This window comes from Phyllopteryx taeniolatus, chromosome 17 (assembly GCF_024500385.1).
Source record: "Phyllopteryx taeniolatus isolate TA_2022b chromosome 17, UOR_Ptae_1.2, whole genome shotgun sequence".
NCBI lineage: Eukaryota > Metazoa > Chordata > Actinopteri > Syngnathiformes > Syngnathidae > Phyllopteryx > Phyllopteryx taeniolatus.
Window position 1 is genome coordinate 19,677,350 of NC_084518.1, and position 23,369 is coordinate 19,700,718.

At 39.6% G+C, this 23,369-nt stretch overlaps 1 protein-coding gene across 3 annotated transcripts in view; it reads left to right on the forward strand.

Annotated features, from left to right (window-relative positions):
- tmem132e (transmembrane protein 132E) overlaps positions 1–23,369 on the forward strand; it is a 212,709-nt gene that overhangs the window by 168,041 nt on the left and 21,299 nt on the right. For all 3 annotated transcript variants that reach the window (XM_061751910.1, XM_061751909.1, XM_061751911.1), the window contains exons 3-4: positions 16,668–16,808; positions 21,380–21,572. In XM_061751910.1, the coding sequence (XP_061607894.1) occupies positions 16,668–16,808; positions 21,380–21,572 (334 nt within the window). The remainder of the gene's footprint in view (positions 1–16,667; positions 16,809–21,379; positions 21,573–23,369) is intronic.

The following is a 23,369-nucleotide window of genomic DNA, read 5'->3' on the forward strand; positions in this document are numbered from 1 at the left end:
GAGCAAGCTGTCTGACTGCATTTGTTGATAATGTTACCACTTGATTTGCTTAAGGAAATTGCTACATTTCCGCATGTGGGGACTAATTATTGTCGCCTGCTCAAAGGGCAAATTTAATTCGTAGCGAGTGGCAAAAGAATGTTTGGCACCGGGTAGTTTTCTTAAGCACAGTAACAGTGGTACAGTATAGCTAGGGGGCATAGGTAGGTCGGATATTTGTAAGTACAGTTGGAGATACTATAGGTAGGGTAGTTGTAGGTAGATCCACTGATGCCGTTTTAAACAAGTTCACACGGGTTTGGTGTACTACAAAAAACATATCATGAGTTGTGTAGGCAACAAGCCAGAGGCTGAGCTGCACTGTATTTGTTTACGGAGTAGACTAGCGTGTTACTCTTCCTGTGGGGACTCTATATGCCTCTGTACCCTACCAGAAAATCCGAATAGTAATACATGTAAAAGTATACCCCTAGTAGCAGGTAGGGGTGTTTTAAGTAGGTGTAGGTAGGGTAGTATAAAGTAGAGGATGGAGGAATGATAGTTCTAGGTAGATGGTGTAAGTAGAGGTAGTCTGTATCGGTAGAGTAGATGGTATAAGAAGGGTAGATGTTATAGGTAGGGTAGTTGTAAGTGGAGGAAGAGTAGTTGGTAGTAGATGGTATAGGGTTGTTGCCGGTAGATAATGTAGGCTGTAGAAATGCGGAATAGGTAGTTTTGTATTTAGCAGCGATGCATTGCTACATTTAAAAATGAAAAGTACCCCCCAACAAATCAAGCGATCTCATTAATTCATAAAATGGAACACAAGGTCTAAAGCGTGCATATTCAATGTGTTGACATCTGTGTCGTACACTCTAAAAACAGCCTTAACCTTTTAGCGCAAGAAACCACAGCGATGCATCATCGCCGTTCACCTTTGGATGCGCGCTCTCTCTCTGCAGAGGGAGCCCTCCCATGCGTGAAAACGCCGGCGGCAGCGGCGCATCGCTCTACGGGGGCCATCGGAAACACCTTAAGTGGCCAGGTGATCACTGAATGAGTCATATTTGTGGCATATGTGGAGCAAGGACTGGGGGGCAAACACGATTTTGGGACCTGGCTGCAGACTAAAAAGGTTGCGTGAGAGGTAAATGTCGCGGCACCAGCTGCGGAAACTCGTAAACTGCCGGACTTGCGCTGACTTTGACATCGGGTGGAGCGTTGTTCTTCCGGCTGGTCGCTCCCGTGTTTGTGGGACGTCCAGGCTGTCGCTGTCGAGGCTAATATCCACACGCTTTGCGCACACATACACAAAAGTGAGTACACTCCTCACATTTCTGTAAATATTTTATTATATCTTTCATGGGACAACACTTAAAGAAATGACACTTAGCTACAATGTGAAGTAGTCAGCTTGTATAACAGTCTACCATTACTGTCCCCGCATAGTAACTCAACAAACAGCCATTAATGTCTGAACCACTGGCAACAAAAATTAGTACACCCCAAAGTGAAAATGTCTCACTGGTTGCAGCCTTGTAGTTTTACGTTCAACATTGAATTATGAATCAGGTTTAAGTGGTTGTTGGGGTTGAAAGACAAGCAATCGCTCCTGTCAATTGCAAATACATCCACATGAGCAAATGTGGACAAAGTTGACCCAGCAATTTTGTGGTTTAGGAAGTACTACCGATGCAGGATTACCGCTGTGCATAAGGGAATTCCGCAATGTTCAGCACACTGCAGCAGATAAAAAAGTTAATTTTTCCCCTTGTCCTCTGTTCTAGCTGAATGGCGCCAACACCAAATGTGGGGGAAAAAGTCGACCTGGCAATTTTGCGGCTTTGGAGTTAGTATTAAAGGTGTGGTGGTGCCTGTAAAAGCCGGTATTTTCCCCGTCTTTTCCTGTCACTGTTCAGTATAAATGGAATCAACATAAAATGAGGTGACGAAGTTGACCCTGTAGTTTTTTCGGCTTCAAAGGTAGTATAAGAGATGTTGAAAAGGCAGGAGTGCCCTTGTAGCCTGTAACATTTACACTTCCCGTACATGTCAGTATTTGTAGCCTTTTTCCCCATATACCTTTGAAAATTTACTGACACAGAATGGGGCGACATTGTCGACCTGGCATTTGTCCGGCTCAGTAGGTAGTATTTCAGCGGTGACCCGCTGTCTGTAGTTTGTTTTGTTTTGCTTTCTTTAAAAGCTAGGGTTTCCCCCATGTCGCTGTTCTGCACACAAGGAATAAGGGGATGAAGTCTATCCTGGAAATTTCCTGGCTTTGGAGGTAGAATCAGAGGTGGTTTGCACAACAAATGTATCCATTAGACTTTATACTTTCATACACTGAAAAACATTTGTGTCATGCAATGTTCTCAAAGATGCAGGGCAAGTACATGAATTAGGGTTATGGTTGAATTTGGCAAACGACAAACTATGAGTTCCCTGTGCAATATTAAAGCCACCGAGCTTGCAGCTAAAAGAGCAGTCTACACATACATTTTCATACATTGAAACCCTATGACAAACTTTACAAGTTCCCTGAGCTACTGAGCTAGCGCGAGAATCTAATGTAGCTGTGTACATCTTCATTCAGTGAAGCTCCAGTGAAACAGATGGATGACACCAGTGGCAGAAAATATTTGGGCATGCTTTTCATTGACGTATTAACTCCAAACTTTACGAGTTCCTTGCATACTATTAAAGCTACTTAGCTTGCAGCTAGATGCTATTGTCGCAAGCTACATCGTCACTCCGTGCTCCATCTAGTCAAACTGATTGACTCACACAAGTTGACGGTTTCCTTGATAAAATTCTGGGTTTTTCGCCTAAAAATGTGAGCTAAACTCCAAAATGCACAACCTCGGAGGCGTTTAAGGTCCTGCAGTAAAAGCCCAGACCGTCCGGCTCTGCCGTTTGTACCAAATCCTACTCAGAAATCCAATCAATCCCAACCCAGCATTTCTGTGACAGGCGACAAGTAGACACAGTAAAATAGTCATTAGCAGACGAGTGCCATCTGCCCCTATGCCGCGAATGCCGCAAGTACATTAAGAACCTTTTGGCAGGCTTCGTGCGTGCGCTACATCTGTTGTTCCATTTTTAAGTCTTTTATGAAGATAGCCTCACATTTCATGGGGGATCGTAGCGGGCATTAATGTTGCACGAGCCAGTTGGTGCAACCAATAAACAAACAAATCATGTCCCCATCTTTTGTTGACACGGTGGCCATCTCAACTAGCTGTTTTTTTGTTTTGTTTTTCTTGCAGACTTGCCGACAATCCGGATCGTTTGGATTTTATTATTTTTTTGTTTTTATTGAACACCAGCGGCAAATCTTTTTGGTTCGTCTTTGTCCAAATTCATGAGGAACCATTTCAATTGCTCCTAGGAAAAAAAAAATGGCTGGTGACTGTAATTATGTTGAGCCCATTTGAATGCTGTCGCTAACCAAAAAAGCAGTACATACTATGGCAGTCTTTTGCAGTAAATTTCTGTTCCAATTGTCCACAAATACAAATAAACGTCTCCCTTAAATAGACTCCTATATAATACAAGTAGTTATCCCACTTGACGCAATGAAATAGTTAACTGTTGAGCTCAATTGCTAACCTCTATTGCTAATCATAATAGCAGCACCTACCCACGCAGATAAACAGTCGTTCAGATGAATTTGATAATGATGGAAACGAGACGTTCCTTGCACACACATGCTTAAAACTGCTTGGCTAGCAGCTAGAAGCTAACATAGCAGTTTGTCTTCACTCAGACAGACTCCCCTCGACGCGGAACAGCCAGCGCCTCTGGCTTTGAACACCGTTGCTAACCCAAACAGCAGCATCTCCCCAAGTACGTCAAATCAGAAAATGGAGACTTCCCGCATAAACATAAAGAAGAAGTTCCATTCATTAATAATTAAAGCTATTTAGCTAGCGGCTAGAAGCTAACAGCAGTCTACGTTTTCACTCAGATGGACTGAAATTAGTAGTTTGCTGAAAAAAATGGGTCATAGCAAATTTTTTGGTCACTCTTGAGTTCCCTGCACATTATTAAAACCTCTGACCTTGTGGCTAGCACGAGAAGCTTAGCAGTCTGCGCTTCACTCAGATGGACTCTACCAGTCGTTTGTTCACAAAAGGCCAGTTATCATGGCTCAGACTGAGAGTCCTATTCAGGGAACAAAAAGAAAAGCTACTGAGCCAGCCGTTAAAAGCTCTAAAGGTAGTCTACATTTCCCCTCGAATGGACTCAAATGGAAGTTTTTTGTTCAGTGTTGTAAACACTTCCCCCTTTCTTCTGTGGGTTTTTCACCGTGGCCGTTACATTCTGTATGCAGGCGGGCGAATGTGATATTTCATTGCTTTTCCGCCAAAATTGCTCCACCTGACATATTCACTTGAAATTAATCCGCCGTGGTTATTTTGGAAAAGGGCAGCGCACTGAAAAAGACTGAGCAGATGGAGTAGTAGTATTAATCGCTGGAATAATAATACCCATGAAAAAAAATAACTTTAAGGTTCAAGTAAACAAAACCAAGGTCGGTGCACAATTTCTGACGATGGGTGGTTGGGGAGCACAGGCTGACCGCTTTCTTATTGTTCCGCCTCTTGAGTCGAGAGGCTTGAAAAGAAGAAAAAAGGGAGGGACTAAATGCGGGAAAAAGCCCACATCTGAGAGGTACCTGTGACTGGTGAACCATAGATATTGTTACCGGGCAACCCAACAAACAAGCAAAAAATAGATTGGGGCTTCATGTGATAGGAATTTGAAAACCTGTTGTTTTAAAGGTGCACACACGTGTGTGGCAGAACTTTTCTTACACTCTGTTTTGTTAGAGTCCCCAGAGAAAGTTTTACTTGGAGCGCTCCAATTTGAAAGAGAAGGTCCCCTAGGGAAGGAGTGCGCGTGAAGCAGCGGAGTACATCAGGATGTCATCCTCATAACAAGAGAATTCGTAGACATGATGTAGGAAGGGACCTAGAACAAAGCCTTGGGGAACACCAAGTTTCACTAAAGCCAGAAAGTGTGATCGAAAGTGGAAAAACCTGAATTTTTGTGGGGTGTTTTGAGGGAGGATGGAGGTAGATAGTAGTCATCAACTTAAATGTTCTTGAACATCATAGACAGTTTTGAGTTGGACTTTTTGACTTCTGTCGTGTGATTGTTGAATTTTTGAGACAGAATGGAAGAGTGGTAGTCAAACTCAGTATTATCCCAAACGAATTGTGGGAACCCTGTGTTAGGTGTTAACAATGAAGATTGGGAGTGGACTGAGAACAGAGCCCTGAGGAAAACACAACAACATTTTGAGTTGATAAAAAATGGAAAAGCAGTAGAATGTTTGAGGGTTTTTTAAAGTGAGGATGGAAGAGTAGACTTGGAGCCCGGTATAATCCATGTAAAAAGCGAAAGTGGAACCAAAATTGTCCTTTAAAGAATTTGGTAAGCATGTGTGACGTAAACAACGACAAAGGCAGGGACCCTGAAAAGAGATCCTTACTTTTGTATGACAATTAGGAGGGGGCGTAGAACAGAGCCCTGAGGAACACCAAATATCCTTTTGCATTGCTAGAAAGTAGAAAAAAGTAGAATTTTTCTCTTTTTTAGGAAGGATGAAAGGGAGGCTGAGATCCCTGTAAAATCAGTGTAACAATGGAACTGGACACTATCTTTAAAAAAAAATTATAATAATGATGATTAATCAAATCTCATGCAAATGAACCACTGCTCACTTCACCTACATCTACTGTGAGCTCGACACTGTTGCCAACTTTGTCGCAATACTTGGCGATTCTTTACCTCCCCAAAAAGTGACTACCAACAAATCCCGCAACTTTTTTCTGACATTATTGGAGACGTTTCTGTATCAAATGCCAGAGTTTTTTCACGTAACTTTTAAAGCAATTAGCGTTTAGGTCATTTGATAATCATCATTTGTGATGAACGCTTTTTAGAGTCCACTTTTTGGAGATAACGGCCCAGTCTCCCACAACGTGCGTGTTGATGCCCACAAGCCGCCTGTGTACTGCTTTTTGTTGTTATTGTTGATGTCCCTCATTGACTTGAGAATTACGGCTGGCTGCCAAGCTCCGGGAGTGAGATACATTTGTTACGGTTCGTCGTAGTGAGCGCCATCCGTTCTACACTCGCCTTTCTCTGGAATTGTCGTTTGAGCTAAGTGATCAATTTGGTCGACACTAAGGAAGCCCATTTTTGCAAACGTTCCCCCAGTAATATTTAAATACAACCGCACTACTTTGCACGCGTATCCAATTCTCTCCCAGAGTCATTTATGGTAAGCGGAGTTGGCGGCTGGTAAAAGGACACAGGCAGAAATGTTGACGGGGGAACTTTTTGTTGGGGTTCGCTGCTCTTATTCACAGGCTGTTTATGTCATTTCCACTTTTTGTATCCCGGGAATTCGATATTTTCTTCTAATCTAATATGTGAATGGACAAATTGTTATGGCTGTCTGAATGTTCTGAACTCCCGTTTCTTTGCATTTCCACAGTGCGTGGATGGAGACAAAAAAAATAAAAAAAGTCCTTTCAAGTATTTGAGCTCAAGTTCGAGGCCGTCGGCTGTGTGATCATTAGTTTTGCATAGTGGGGCGCTGAGGTCCATTCCTTTGTGATTTGTCATATTCACTCTGTTAGTGTGTGTGTGTGTGTGTGCGTGTGTGTGTGTGTGCCAGAACTTTTCTTTCAGTCATGTTTTGTGAGCATCCCCAGAGAGAGTTTTACTCGGAGCGCTCAAATTAGAAAGAGAAGGTCCCCTAGGGAAGGAGCGTGTGTGAAGCAGCGGAGTACATCAGGAATCAATGCTCCACCCACCCTTTTTTGAATTTCATCCGCAGTTCTTTGATCTCTTTCGCGATCATTCTAGCTCTGCTAAGGAGTTTTTATTGCTGTTTGTGAGTCAGCAGGATTACACAGGATCTAAATAAGCACATAAAAAGATCTAGTCGTACTCACGTTTGGACACTGCAGCGTTATACTCCACATTCACCGCTTTGCTGCGGCACTCTGTTTTTTTTTTTCCGCTGCCGTTGGTCTGCTCCTGGATAAGACTAGTTTAAATAAAATAATGTAATCTAACTTGACTCTTTTCTAGGGAAAAAAAATATTTGAATGAGCAAGTAACTCAATGTTATATTTTTGTATTGAAATAAATACAAATAAATGAATAGATTAAAAATAAGTGTGAATTTAATGGAATGAAATTTGTATTTATATTTTTAAAAGTATCTTTTATTTTAAAATGAATTTAAGTTTTTAAATGAAATATAATTTCATAAAGTAAAGATTGAACAATACTGAGAATACTTTATTAATGTACATTTAAATGTGAAACTATATTTAACAAAAAGTAACAAATATTTTTGTATTAATTGCAAATAAATTTTAATTAATTAGCATTACATTGTCAAGTGAATATTGTATTAATGTACATTTTAATATTGTAAAAAATATATATTTTACAAAAAGATGTTTTAAAAAGTACATATTTTCCTAAATTTAAATTTCAACATTTTCAAATGTTTTACTTGAAAATTATTTTAAATTTATTTTATTGTAAATATTGAAAAAACATTGCTAATTAAAAAGAATTCTATATATTTAAATACAAAGGAATATATAATATAAAAAAGATGTTTTCAATATCAATAATTTTCCTTTTACTGTAAATATGCTGTTTTTGCGATATGTAGTTTGGTTAAAGTTAACGGTTAAAGTATTTTAACCGTTATTTTAACATTTTCCATTGTTACAACAACAATAAAAACCTTTTCTTTTCCATCCTTTTGTGCCCATTTGAGTGTATTCCATACTATATATATTTCTACCTCTATCTCCACTTCCACTGCGGCATAATCATTGCTGTCAAGTCACGCTCCGGCGAGCGCTCCGGCTGTAACGTAAACGTAGTTTTGAAGCTTGAGTCAGTGCAGCGTATTGAAAGGCAACCGCTGTCCGCTCAACCCTGCTCGAATTATTATTCTTATTACAGCGCAACTCTGAGTGTGTTCTTTGCCCCTTCTGCACATCTGCGCCCGACTGGCTTCATCAAATAAATTGGACGCCGGCGACTTCTCTTACTGTGGGTCGCCCCGAGAGTCTTAGAACTCGGAATAATAATTGACGTCCGAGAGTGAGCTTTCCACATGAAATGCACAACTCAGAGGGAAGATGTCACTAATCGTTGTATAAAACAATTAAAATCTCTGTGACGTAATGGGATGACGCCACCAAAAGTATGGTAATCCGGCCGAGGGGTTTACTAAATTCGCTGTGCGATTCACCGGTTTTCTGTGAGAGTTAGCACTAAATGCTAAGCTAACTTTAGCCAAATCCCTAACACATGGCTTAAGTCGCATTTGTTTTATTTACAGTAGCCAGGTGGAGACATCCAAGCTGTCTTAACATGCTGCTCCAATGCGCTGGTTAAGGAAGGGATTAATAATCAAGGAATTGAATGCAGTGCCCCCTTTTTGTTGATTCACTCTCATCCTCAAGCATGCATCAACATTTGATTTTTGTCTTAAAGTCACACAAATATATATATATATATATATATACTTTTAATAAATGACAAAATATTGTGTTTGACGAAGTAATATGGCTATTCTTGTAAGATAGTTTGTTTTAAAACAAAAATACTTTGTTTTCCCCCAAAAATACTTTTGTTGAAAAATGCCTTCTCGTAAGATTGCAGTTTGTTCTCGGGAATATGACAAAAATGTAAAAAAAATAAAAAATTTGAAAGACAACTTTTCCTCAAAAAAATGAGAATTTTCTTGTTTAAGTTTTTTCCTAAAAGAAAAACGGTATTTTCGTAAGATTACGATTTCTTACAAAAATAGAATTGATTTTCTAATAAAAATGTTGACTTTCTTGAAAATATGAATGTTTTTTAGAAAAGAAAAAATATTTTAAAACATTTCTCATAAAATTTAATTATATTTCCTCAGAAATACAATTTGTTTAGCTTTTTGTCTCGAAACAAAATGCAGCCTTAATCTCAATAAGATTGTTTTTTTTCCTCCAAGAAACTAAAAAAAAACCAACACATTTTTGTTTAAAAAAAAAAAAAAAAAAAAAAAGAAAAGAAAAAAAAACATCATTATTCTTGCAAGATTGCAATTTTCTTTCCCAAAAAATCTCGCACTTTGTCTGACTTTATTGTTGTTGTTTTTTTTAAAAGAACTTTAAAAAAAATTATGCTCCTATTTTTAGTTTTGGGGAAAAAACAACAACACTTTTTTTTCTTTTTGTTTTAAAAAACATACTTTTTACTAGAAAAGAAGACTTCTAAAAAAAACTACTTTTTTCTTAGAAAAAAAAGGACTATTAAATAAAGTACAATCTTATTCTTCTGATATGTTTTTCCAAAAACATATATTCTTAAAATGTTTTTTTTTTTTGTTTATGTAAAGGTTGAACTCTTATGTGAATGCTTTATTTTTAGAAAAACCTCTCTCTGATGTTTGACTGGCCCGCTGTAAACCAAACAGAAGACTCTCAAGCGCTCCCGTCCCTGATGGATGGCGACTGGAAAGTAAACAAACAAATAAAATGTCAGCACTTAAATGCCCGAGAAGCACTCTTTGCATTAGCGCGACTTGGCAAAACAACGGCTAAAATTGGACGCTAAAGCTTCTTTTTTCATCCCCCCCACGTCTACGCAAGGAAGAAGCTCCATTAGTTCCCTTGGCGAGACACTTTGTGCCACTGCCGACACGACAAATTTCATTGCGGCAGGATATGTATAATTCAAACTAAGTGCACGTTCTTATTTGTCCGTGAGCTTTTATGTGCGCGGCAGCGACATGTCATTTGTTTTACTTTTGAAACGGCCCGCTTGGGACGGACACAGCGATTTGACAAATAAACGCTGATTGCGTTACTCCATTGTGAACCGTTAGGACGACACCAACATCGACAACATCCAAAATGGCGGCGTGACTTGGCGACTGCGTAAAGGAAGCAACAGACATGACTTTGTTAAACAGTATCATGGAACGACATTTCCACTTTATTCTTGAAAGATTACGACTTTCTTCAGGATACTTTTTCGGTTAAAAAGTTTTTTCTTGAAAAGTATCTGTCATTATTTTTAGCATGAAAGCAATTTATATATATTGATATATGACTTATTGCTCACAAAAAGATGACAAATACTAGTTATTTTCTTGGAAAAAAGAACCTGTTATTCATCTTGTAAATTAGCTTTTTTTTCTCCCCAAAAATAACATATAATAAACAATTTTCAGGAAAAAATACGGCTTTGCCAACATGCGGGAAGGTCTTATTGTCTTTCGATAACACAGAAATCAGCGCAGTTCCGAACACAACTGAGTGTTGAGGCGAGCAGGTGAAGTCTTCATCATCTTCCTTTTCCTCGTCATCCTCATCATCATGATGATCATGAAAAAGCATCCTGGCTCATCTAATGTGACCTTTCCTAACGACTGTGCGTAATTACTACTACCTCCCAGGAGTCCCGAAGGGGCGGAGGCTATTTTTAATCACAATTTCCACAGGCGCACTCCTTGATTAATTGGCAACAATGACAGAGACATTTTGTCTTTATCCCGCAGATGTGACATTTTGTAGTTTCAGGGTTTATGCCCCCACCCAGTGGGATCTACTTCCCCGGTGGGCGAATGCTTGCGCTTCGCAAAAAAATGAAACGGAAAATAGATACACTCTGACTGTGATAGTCAATTTGTCACCGTCGGAGGTTGGATCAGAGCCGTAACAGAGAAGGGATGCCGACTGTGCGAAAGGATATACAACAGTCGCGGCAATATCGAGTAAAAAAATGAATTGAATCTTGTCAGATTAACAACTGTAAATATCAGACAAAGATAAACCAAGTAAACATAAAATGCAGTTTTTAAATAGTGATTTTATTTATTAAGGGGGAAAAAACTATTCAAAGCTACCTGGCCCTGTGAGGAAAATGAGAAATAAAATAATTGACATCTGTCAGTCTGGAAAGGGTTAGGAAGCCATTTCTAAAGCTTTAGGACTCCAGCAAACAACGGTGAGATCCATTATCAACAAAAGGAGAAAACATAGAACAGTGGCAAACCTTCCCAGGAGTGGTCAGGCTACAAATATTACCCTAAGAGCATAGCGACGACTCATCCAGGAGGTCACAAAGGAACCCAGGACAACATCTGAGGAACTGCCGGCCTGTAACAGCATTTCAGACAAAGAACATCATACTAACAGTCAACAGCGGTAGTGTGATGGTCTGGGGCTGCTTTGCTCCTTCAGGTTCTGGACGACTTGCTGTGATTGATGGAAATGTGAATTCTGCTCTTTACCAGAAAATTCTGAAGGACAATGTTCAACCATCAGCTTTGCGACCTCAAGCTGACGCATACTTGGGTTCTGCAACAGCATAACAATCCAAAGCACGCCAGCAAGTCAACTTCCAGATGGCTTTTTTTTTTAAAAAAAAAAGAAGGTTTTGGAGTGGCATAGTCAAGGTATGGAATTGAATCCAATTAAAATGTTGTGGCATGACCTTAAAAAGGCTGTTAGTGCTCGAGAACCCTTCAGTGTTGCTGAATTAAAACAATTCTCCAAGGAAGAGTGGGCCAAAATATCTCCACAGATATGAAATACTCATTACCAGTTATAGAAAACACTTAATTTTAATTGTTGCTGCTGAGGATGGTTCAACCAGTTATTAGGTTTAGGGGGGCAGTCCTTTTTCACACAGGGCCAGGTAGCTTGGAAATTTTTTTTTTTTTTTAAATAAATAAAATAACCATTAAAAAAAACAGCATTTTACGTTTACTTCAATGATGTTTGTCTGATAGTTACATTTGTTTGATGATCTTAAACATTAAAGTGGGGAAACAATAATTTGGGAAGGGGGCAAATAGTTTTTCATGGCGCTGTATGTCATACGTTTATCTGGACGTTGCCTGAAACCCCACAGAGTTCCGGAATTATCCTCCCTTCACCAGGTTCTGTGAAATGGAATTCCTAAACCTCCATTTGACAAGTGGTATGAAGTCAATTACACGCGTTGGTAAAAGTGAGGTTTAAAATGTTTTTTAAAAAAAAAAAAAAAGCTAATTTTTTACCTTCAGGGAATTGTTGGCAATCTTGCTGATCAACACTCCATGCCGCTTTCTTCCTCCCGCACCCCCCATCGAATCTCTTGTAAGGAAACTTTATTTCCCCACATCTTGAGGTAGAACTTGGGTGAGTGATTATTGCAGCCGGCAGAAACTATTAACAGGTGTCCCATAGGTGCTTGACTTATTGGCGAAAGCTCCGATTTAATCGCTACGCTCGACTTTTGGATAAAGTGCTTGGAATTATAAATACTGTTTTCCTTTTTGCAATGACTAGCCAGCACAGCACTGTAGCGTGTGGGCGGAAGAAATAAGTGGCATAGCTCCCCGGTTCATAAACATGGGTGCACACAACATCGTGGAGCGACTACATCAAGTCAAGTCATTCTAAATTGGAAACTTTCCATGGGAATGATGGGAATTCATTGGATTTTACTGGAAACTGAGGGTAATTTAATGGAACGATATCACATTGAAGCATAAATATAGATGTTTTGTTTTGTCCAAAGCAGATACGTCGACCAGGGGGGAAAACTTGACTGTCAACGGGGCCCAACCATTTTGGGGGCAACACTACTAAGCGTGTTACTACACTAAGGTTTGAAAAATGAGATGTCAGTTCATCTCGTAGTTGACCGAAATATTAAATGCACACAACACTGTAGAGCGTCCACGCATCTAGAATGGTTGTTTAAGACCGGCCGTGGTGGTGGGGGGGGGGGGTTCAAAAATGACTTCATGGTCGAGCGACTCACATTTCTCCATTCCAGAGAGACGCTATAGGGAAAAAGGAGCCTCGGCTCAGTATCTGGTGTATCTTTTTATTATCAACGTGAAATAAGAGCTGTACAGTCATGAGCTCCCTCACGAGAGGGGTCAGCGAGTCTACATTTGAATGGAAAAGCCATACAATTCAAAAGAGAAGGATTGTAACTCAAAATTATTTGAATAATCAATTAACCTGCCCAAAATTTGGGGGGATTAATCGATAAATCGGACAAAAAACATTTTCATTTCTGTTACTTTATGAAAAAAAAGGACATTATTTGAAACTGATGGTGATGAAAACACGCAAACATCAATTGATTATGATTCGGTTAGTGGTTTTGTCCGTAGCGTCCATCAGAAAATGGGCAAAAATGTTGATCATTGTTTTACAAAGTAAAAGCGGATGTTTGCAAATGCCTTATTTTAGTTCAACACAAAGATAATCAGTCTTCTTTCCTGGAGGACTGCAGAAATCAGACAATATTTATTGTTGAGCGGCTGAAATTCCGATTTGGACAAACAATGTCTCTAAAAAATTAATCGATTATCACAATAGTTGATTAATTTGATAATCGATTAGTTGTCGATGAATTGATTAATTGTTGCACCTCTAAAACAAATATATTGGCATTGACTCTTCATGATGTAAGATCACTTAAAATTATAAATTTTTCATACCTCTTATCCTCACTAGGTTAGCGGCCGAGCTGGAGCCTGTCCCACCTGACTCTCGGCAAGAGGCAGCACTTAAAAAGATATAAAAAAAACAATAAAAAAAAAAAACAATAAACAATTAAATATGATTAAAAGAAATAAAATATTCTTAAAATACATTGCAGGAGTAAGATAATTACAAAAATAAAAAAATAAGACAAATAAAATGTTTTGGCGAAATAAAAAAAATATATGTAATCAAAGTAATATTTTGACCTGATCATACTGAAGTAAGATTTTTAAGAATATGAATAAAAATATATATTTAAAACAGACAGATTATACTTAAATCAATATTCATTGATTAACATTTTTTTTTAAATTCAAAAATGTTGAAAATAAATTCAATAATTCCCCCCCCCCAAAAAAAAGAAATAATGCCATGGTTTTGTCTTGCTGGTACCTCAATAAAATGGGAACTACAAATAGTTCACAATCACTGACAATGTAAACACCGGCAGATTACGTTGCAACGATGCTTCGGTTGTGTAGCAGCAGCCTGCCTACATTTCCCATGCGTCCGCATCACAGCTGCTTAATGTTCTACATCAGCCTGAAGCCGTTCTTCTCATTAATCAGCGTTAACGCTCTTCGAAGGGGAGTCGGATTCCATGTGGTGCTCCCGCGGGTCCCGCTGTTTTGCTCTCATTTAGCAAAAACCAACGCCGGTTTGTCAGAAAAAGCAGCATCTGATTCTTACAAAAAAAACAAACAAAAAAAAAACAAATAAAATATAAATGAGGTGATGAATACACTGGTCTTTACAGGCTTAGCGTTAGTGAAGGCAATGAACAGTAATGGGGTTGGTCGTCGGGTGGGGGGGAGCGTGTCGCTGCAATAAAACGTAATAAACATCTGCTATCCAAAGTATTTGCATTCAGTAATCAAGCAGCAACTGGGTCACCTTGTTTAGCCTCTTTTCCCTCACTTTTTTTTCTTTCTAAGATAACATCAAACGCGAGATGATTTGTTCAGCGTTACATATTTCCGTTTCATCTCCGCTCAACTCGTAGGCTAATTCGCGCGTGTCGACTGTAATGAGAGGTGCAACAACAAGAAACAATGTTCTAATCGCTGCAACCTGTGACAGATGCTTACACTCGACGCTGTTAAGTCGGACAAAAACGAGGATTAACGTTTGTTGAATCTGCCGCCCAAGTCGAGTCCTGACGACCGAGCCTCCCGAAAATATTATAATTAGATATTTTGTTGTGCTTAGTGCACCCTTGGTGGCACGGTGAACGTCTGGTTAAAGTGTCTGCCTCACAGTTCTGAGGACCGGGGTTCGATCCCCGGCCCCGCCTGTGTGGAGTTTGCATGTTCTCCCCGTGCCTGCGTGGGTTTTCTCCGGGCACTCCGGTTTCCTCCCACATCCCAAAAACATGCATGGTAAGTTAATTGACAACTCAAAATTGCCCGTAGGTGTGAATGTGAGTGCGAATGGTTGTTTGTTTATATGTGCCCTGCGATTGGATGGCAACCAGTTCAGGGTGTTCAGGGCCTCCTGCCCGATGGTAGCTGGGATAGGCTTCAGCGCTCCCACGACCCTTGCGAGGATAAGCGGCTCAGATAATGGATGGATGGTCTACCCTTGTTACAGGTACTCAAGCACTTGAAAAACATATATCGTGGTGCCTTGAGATAAGAGTTCAAACGCTGGTAACGCAAATCACTCGAATTTCAAATCATCTCTCCCCATTGAAATGAATGGAAATGCTGTTAATCCATTCCAACCTACGCCCCCAAAAAATTGTAATGCACTTTTTTTAATAAGGAAAATAGCACTCTATAGTATTTTATTTTATAAAAACATACAGTAATAACATAATTAAATATAATGTAATGAATTAAACCGTTTTTGCTACATTTTTTGCTTCAATTCAATGGGCATTGTGCTGCTGTTTCCGTCTGTAATGCAAAGACACGAATGAATATACATGGAGACGGTCACAACTGCATAGTAAGCCGCAGTAATATATTAGTCATCCTTTGCAGAGGATAAAAAATATATGCTTGTGAGTTTTGTTATTATCTGTCGATGTGTTGTCCTGCCATTTGTGTTCGAACATCCATTGTTGAAAGGGTTATAACACCGCAACACTGATGCGATTTGTTAGCCAGTCTATGGCGTTTTCCGCAGGAAACTGTGCAAATGTGGTGGAAGCACGGTTAGTTCTCGGGACCTTTTCAAACTCCCCTCGTGAACACCATCCCCACTGTCCCATAAAAATACACAAGTACATGAATTGGATTCGTTCACTGTTTTGAGATTCCCTCATGACCCTTCAAAGACCAACAGGTGGCTGTTTCTGCGGGAACCTTTGAATGGAAACGTCATACAAACTGTTTCAACCTCCCTGGTGAACACCGTTACGGCTGTCCCATAAAAAAATACACACGTTCTTCGGTTTCAAGATTTCCACCGGGATCCCTGATTTAACACACACTGGTAAATCTTTTCTCCATTTTAGATGAAATTTGACACGACAGAAAATCCGTTTGCGTGTCCCCATGCTGGTTTGCATCCTGCCGACAACGCCAATATGTCGTGGATAAACAATTGTCCGATACTCAAAGATTGACACAGACAGACTGGTACCTGTACAATACAATTTTAAATGTTTTCATTTTTTAAAATGTATTTTAGTTTACTTTAGCAAGTCCTAAAATTTCGGGGTAAAAAAAGAAATTTTGTGTATTTTCATTGCTGTCAAATTTGATTACATCGGTATTTAAGTACCATAGCAAAGTATTTGTACATGGTTACGTCCCACGACTTTAAAGGGTTGTCGATGCATGGCGGAGACCCGTCCTCCATTTAATACCGCACAAAAGCGTCAGCGACGCACTCTGACCTGAGAGCGGTCTCAGCCTTTTCCGCTCTCGTTTATCTCCCCCGCCACTGTCCTCATTCATCTCACTTATTGATTCATCTGCGGAATTGCTTTGGCCGTGACGCCAAGGCGCAGAGGCGGGCGGCCGCGCACGGGACGGGGCGTCAACCTCCGACCCCGGACATAAATCGTTTCCCGTAATAAAATTGATCGGTGTTCTTTTTTTTTTTTTTTTTTTTTTTTTTTTTTCCCCTCACTACTACCCCCCACAGGGTGAAAGCCAAGAAAGGGGTGAACCTGACCCAGACCAAGTCTAAGAACGCCCAGTGGAAGGTGGAGTGGGAGGTTCTGTCCGGTGCCAAGCATTCTATCACGACCATTGATGTGAACAAGAACACAGCAGTCAAGCCAGGGTGAGTCCACACTGCATCCAATAATGATGATGATAATGTTTTGTAATAATAAAACATTTTTCTTGCAAAATTAGGACTTCGACGTCGCAACAATGTAATTTCACAAGAATATAGTTATAGTATTACCAGAGGGAAAAAAAGTTATATAACGTTTTTCTGGTAAAGGTATGTTTTGGAGTTTTGACTTTTCGTAACATCACAACTTAATTATTGCAACTTAAGACAGTAACATTGTAATATTACAACTTTTTTGACTAGATGAGGATTTAAATATTGTAACTTTTAAAAATATATAGTTGCACTATTACTAGAAACCTTTGACTTTTTTTCCCTAAAATCGTGACTTTTTATTTGTAGCGTTACACCTTTTTTCTCATAACATTACAAACATTTTTCAGACTATTGAGTTGTCATTATCATAACTTCAAAACCAGGCAACTTCACAATAATAAAAAAAAAGTCATAAAGTTACGAGAATTAAATAATGATGTTACCAAAAGAAAGTTCAAAAAAAATTTCTCCTAACAGTTCGGTATATATATATATATTATAGTTTTTTTTGGGGGGGGGGGATTTTGTTTTCATGTTGCCTCATGCCTTTTTGAAGAAATTGAAAAATATGTAGCTTTTTTTCCAACAAACAAGAAAAAAACTTAAGTCTCCAAAAATGACATACACATTCACTGCCATTGACGGGTTTAGAAGGCAAATATAGCCATGTTAATTGGGAGGGCTGGCAGTGAACGAGTTCAATCCACCATTTAAAAGCATGAATTTCATGCTACAGACTCCCCCCCCCCCCCCCCCCCCTCGTGAGGTGAATTCAGCGAATGACAATGTGACAAAGGCTCCCGATGTGAGCGCTTGTCATAGAGCGGTAATTATGTGAGCGGCTTCTGGGGCAAAACTTGGCTCATCCATTATTTAGACGACAAGGCGAGAAGGTGCCGCAACACCTGCATTTGACACCGAACATGTGCAGAGACAAGCGCACTAGCATCACGCCTGTCCATGTTATTTATTGTTGTAGAACCTCACGATACCAATACCACTGAGTTGTTCATAAAAGTTTTATGATGACCGTAGTTTGATCCAGGAATTGATTTTTTTCCTATGGGAAATATATTTTGGAATATGGACTACAATGTTACGAGTGTGATCAAAGGTTCCACTGCTAGTTTTTTAACATAATAGAAAGATAAGAGTTAAAAAAAAAAAAAAAAAGATTTTTGCTGAATTTTAGCATGATTAGTAGTGTCCAACATAGAGAAATAATTAAAAAATTAGTTGGTTCAAAAAGATGTTCCAGGGCAAGATGTTACCGCATTGCCGTAAAACACTTTCTAAGCATGTTGGAGAGAATTCTAGCCTCTAGATATTATTATTGTCTTTTATCTGTTGCAAAATTTTAGTACAAATAACAGAACCGTCACGTCAACAAAGAAAAGCCAAAAAATACATTGGATCTAAAGGAACATCAAAGGCAAGATGTCCCGGAATTGCTTGAAAATACGTTTTAAAGCATGTAGGAAAGAAATCCAGTCACTATGTATCAATGGTGCCTTTGATCTTTTGCTGAATCTTCAAATTAATGAGTAGCAGCATTGTGACGGATCACTATCTTATAGTGTAAATAACCAAAAATGTCTTCACATGAAAGCGGTCAGTGGGGTTTAAAAGTTAGTGGAACACTGTCTTTATATTAAAAAATCTATATATTTTAGAAGTATTATATCATGAATATACATGGCCAGTACCGCTTCTGACAGGGTCACCACAACTTGGCTCACTCAAAAAGGTTTTTTGCCGGACCCTGGCTTCTAATGGGACATCAAAGTCGAGATGCCCGAAAGACTTTTTATTTCAGCGCGTTGCGGCGACTTCCAGTCACTAGTTATCATTATTGTCTTTGATCTTTTAGTGAATTTAATCATGATTAAAATCACTTCTCAAAGGACAATTTGAAATGGACTGCTGCGATAAGCCGCAATGTACCATTCAGCATTACTTGTATTTTTCTTGTTCAGTCGCTTTTTCCTGGCCTAACAAAGCCTGCGCATTACAGCTAATAATACTTTAATGCTTCAGTTAGCGTGTACCAGCAAACCCTGTTCTCTTTTTATGATATAGTCTTGTAAAGAACATTATATCCTTTTTCTTCCCCCCGTCCCTCCCTTTCACGCTTGAGGTGACTTTACGAGTCAAGCTTCAGGTGTTATGGAGGAATATGCGGATACTTTAATGGGATGCCCCCCCACCCCACCCCCCAAAAAAAATATACATATCCCAAGGCAATTATTCCCTTTAGTACCCTCTTAAATTCTAGTAATGTGTTAGGAGTATCACTAAAGAGAATTAAATATGTTTTCTGCTTTTGTCCCCCGTGTAACCCGCAAAGGAGGTAGCGCCTCTCGCGGCCGATGACGAAGAGGTTCCGCGCCGCTGATCTGTTCTTCGCGTTAATCACATCATTATTCTATTTTTGCCTGACGTTTTCTCTTCATCAGATCACACCCGCGGTTCATTTATCTTCCGTGACCCTTTTCCTTTTTTTTCTCCATCTTTCCTCACGGTTGAGGCGTGTGGCCGATACATTATTGATCGTGGTCAATGGCTGTTCCATATTAACGCCGGGGCAAGGGGGAAAAAAACAGCCAACAAGGTCGTTACTTCTTTTTGGGGGGGGCAGCTGAATTATTCAGTATTATTTTTTTTCTCAAAAAAAAAAATGAAATGTCACCGTTGGTAGCTTATTTCGCAAAATGTTTCCGGATGGGATAAAGGGAGTTTGAAGGCACTATGACTTGAAAATAGATGATAACAACTTGGTGTCAGAAGTGGGATGTAAAACCGTCCTGTTGTTACACTACAATTCCAAATTGTCTGGCTCTGGTGTACAACTTTCTCAACTAAATATAATCCTGGTTGAAGGTACTATGCAGACTTCCTTGACAAACAAATGTCAGAAATGGGATATTTGGCCCATAGTTGACATGTTTTTTGGGGTTTTTTTTACACAGAAAACTAGCTGAGGTTTCTTGTATCAAGTTTGTCCTTCTTTTGACTTACAGTTTGGGGATACACATTGGGTGTCAGGGGTGGGATTTTAAACCTACCGCAGGAATGTGCTGTCATTATGTGATTTTGAGTTGCGTGATAATAAAATGATGTCAGAAGTGGGATCCTAACCCTTGTTGAAGGGCTCATTGTCGTATATATTTTTTTTGTCCCTAACTCAAGAAATCTGGTTTTGTAGGTACTATGCTTCAAACGTCCTTAACCATGGTGTCAGAAGTGGGATGGTTGACTCATAGTCAATGTTATACAGCACTTCTTTAAACAGTAAACTAATGGTAAATCCTTGGTTTCTTGGATCTAGTTTGTCCATTAATTAGCTACTGAATGAGTGAATAATTCGACTCGAAGGTCACCATGTAATCCCGAAGATCAGATCTCATCAATGCCGTCAAAATGTCAAGTGTGTGTAATTACACCCAGACGGGAAAACAGCTTTTCTGTTTTCTGCTTTTCTTTGAAATCCAAGTTTGAAATCCACGCTTGCGTCGACCCCGCGGGTCTTATCGTCGACACGTCTTCAGCGTGATTGTCGGCGAATCCCGCCATCGTCTTCCCGGGAGGAAGCTTCTCGGCGCGATCTGACGTTTTCATTAAGAGACGCTCACGCTGAACGGCTGTCCGTGACGGACTCGAGTTAAACATCCCGCTCAGGTTTTATTTGCTGTTTTTTTTATATACGCCGGTGTGCTGGATGACAGACAAAAGTCAATTTGAAATCGCTTTTTACAGTCCAAGGACGAAGGGAGGAAAATAAAGAGATCGATCGGTGCGGAGAAAATGGGCAGAAACCTTGCAATTATTTGCAAGTGAGAGGCCCCAATTTAAATTTGCAATCTCCCCGAACCTCTTTTTGTCTCTGGTTGGCGTCGGAGATTAAGGTGCAGTGATTGTTTATTGACGAGAGTTGTTTTCATCAGCGTACAGGGGCGGGGCACTGATTAATTCCTGGACATTTGATACGGCAGTCGAATCCAGCCACCGCGGCGTTAAAAAAAAATATTTAAAAAAAGTGCCAATCTCTGTTAGTGCTAAAACTGTCAATTTTGTGTCATTGTACTCTTGTGGTCAATCTGCTAGGACAGTGCTTCTCAAACTTTTTATATACAGTACTACCTAAAAAAAGGGAAAAGACTACAACTACAAAACTGGATTATTCCTTAAAATAATCTTTGTTAATGTAAGCGACTGTAACATTACCCACAGTTTAAATTGTAACGCTATTAGAAAATTAAAAAAAGTGCTTAATGATTGAATTAAAATGTATTTTTAGGTTGTTTTTTTTAACATGAATAACAGTTTCCAACAAACGGTTCTTAAATGTGAAATGCATATTTATTGTACTATAAAGTGGAAAAACAACAGAACTGTACTCAGACAATGAACGATTCTTTTGTGTACCACTAGAGGGAGCCCATGTACCCCACCCCACCACAAAGCTATTGTAATTCCAGCGTTTGAATGGAGCCCTTTGTGATTTGGCTTGCGTTTTCCAGGGAAGTGTTGGGCAACGCCGAGGTGATGCAGCTGGACTTCGAGATGGAGAACTTCACCAGCCTGTCTGTGACGCGCCGCATCAACTGGAACATCGACTACAAGGGCCAGAGCCCCCCGTCCGAGTCCGAGAAGGTGGTCACCGAGCTCACCGTGGTCCAGCGGGACATTCAGGCCATACTACCCCTGGCCATGGTAGGTTCAACACCCATCACATCATAGATGAGATCATTTTTGTATTGTTTGCAACAATAATTATTATAATAATAATTTCCAACATACTGACAATGTTGTATTTTATTATCATCATAGAATAATGGGATGCATCAACAAATGCACAAACTATACTACAAGCATTACATTTGTGGTGTAATTAGATATTATTTAAATCATTACACCGTTTTTTAAAATGTATTATATTGTATTGTTGTAGAACAAGCCCTAATAGTAGCATTAGCATAGCATTCAACTTAATTTTTGTATTTAGTAATTGCATGCGCGAGTGCATACACAAACAATGGTTGGAAGTCACACTGCCATGTTTTTTTCCCCCCATTTGTATGCTTCCAAGTGTTGCGAACCCCATTACACATTCTCCACTTGGAGTTGCACATCTGCCGCAAACATACCCGCCAGCCACTGGGCCCCCTCGACATTTGGGGAATTAGCATGCGTCTTGTACGCCGACGCGTGTGCCAAATTTTACACTCCACGCCGCCGTGACTTTTACTTGCAGTTGTTTTCCTCGGCTGCGTGCCCACCTGTTCCTGCCGTGCTGCGGGTGTGCGCTGCTTTTGTAGTCGTGTCGACTAGGCCGGGGCGGACGCTTCATTAGGTACATTAGCTGCGTCAAAACAATTCTGATTGATAAGTAGGTCGGTATGTAGGTCGGTGGGGAGTTATTTTGGGAGATGGGTAGGTAGGTGGTGCAGGAATGTTTATGTCGTAGTTGGGGTTGCTGGGTCGGTGGGTCGTTCCCCAAAGTTGCGTGCCTCTCTGTTTATGTTCCAGGTAGTTACGTGTCTTGTTTTTTTCCACCCAGTCTTCCTCATTTTCTTGTCATGTCGATGAATTTCTCCGTCATAGTCCCCTTTTTCCGGTAGAGGTGTGGTTGTGGGCGCCCATGTTTAAGTCACTTCTTGCCCTTGCGCTGCATAAATCAACTTTTTTTGTTTTTTATTTTGTGCTTGATTGGCAAAGAGCTGGCGGGTGTCATCTTCTGTTTATCATCACGTCTGTGTTTACCTCATTTGCATACTTTTCGTGCTAATCAGTTCTTCAGGAGATGTCCCCTCTTTTTTTTTTTTCTTTTTCTGCCCCCCTAATTATCCAATTACGTAACACGCACACCTCCTTCAAGGAATATTGTGGAAGCACAGCACGACAATAGAGAAGCTGAGCGATATTAACGATTGGTGGCACGGGGGAGCGCGGTGGTGGCGTGACCTTATTCATCGATCGGTCAACACGCGGCGGCTCGATTAACATAAGAGTGTCTTGACAAAGCGTTTGTTTATTACTTTGCTTCCTGGTTTATTTGGTGCAGGGACGACTCGGCGTTTTAATGGACTCGACTTTCCTCTTAATACACGCCGTGGTGCTTTCTCCACCTCTCACTAACCCATCACAAAAACAATGTGTAATTGTATAACTTTTACTTTTTAAAAGTTATTTTCTCAATTAGATGACAAAAAAGGTAAACGAGATATTTAAAAATATAGAAATAAATTAGTAATCATGGAAAAATCACCATTATAAAAATCAGCAGCAGCCATAATCATAAAAAATCAATAGACTAATAAATAAAAAACCTTTAATCTAAAATCTATTCATCATCATGACCATCAAAATGAATACTGATAAATGAAAAGTATTACAATAATTAAAATGATCATGAAGCTTTAAAAAAATCGATATAGCAATCAAAAATTAAAATATGCACATAAAATGTATCATTATTCTATGAAAAAAAACCTAGAAAAGTAAGAAGTT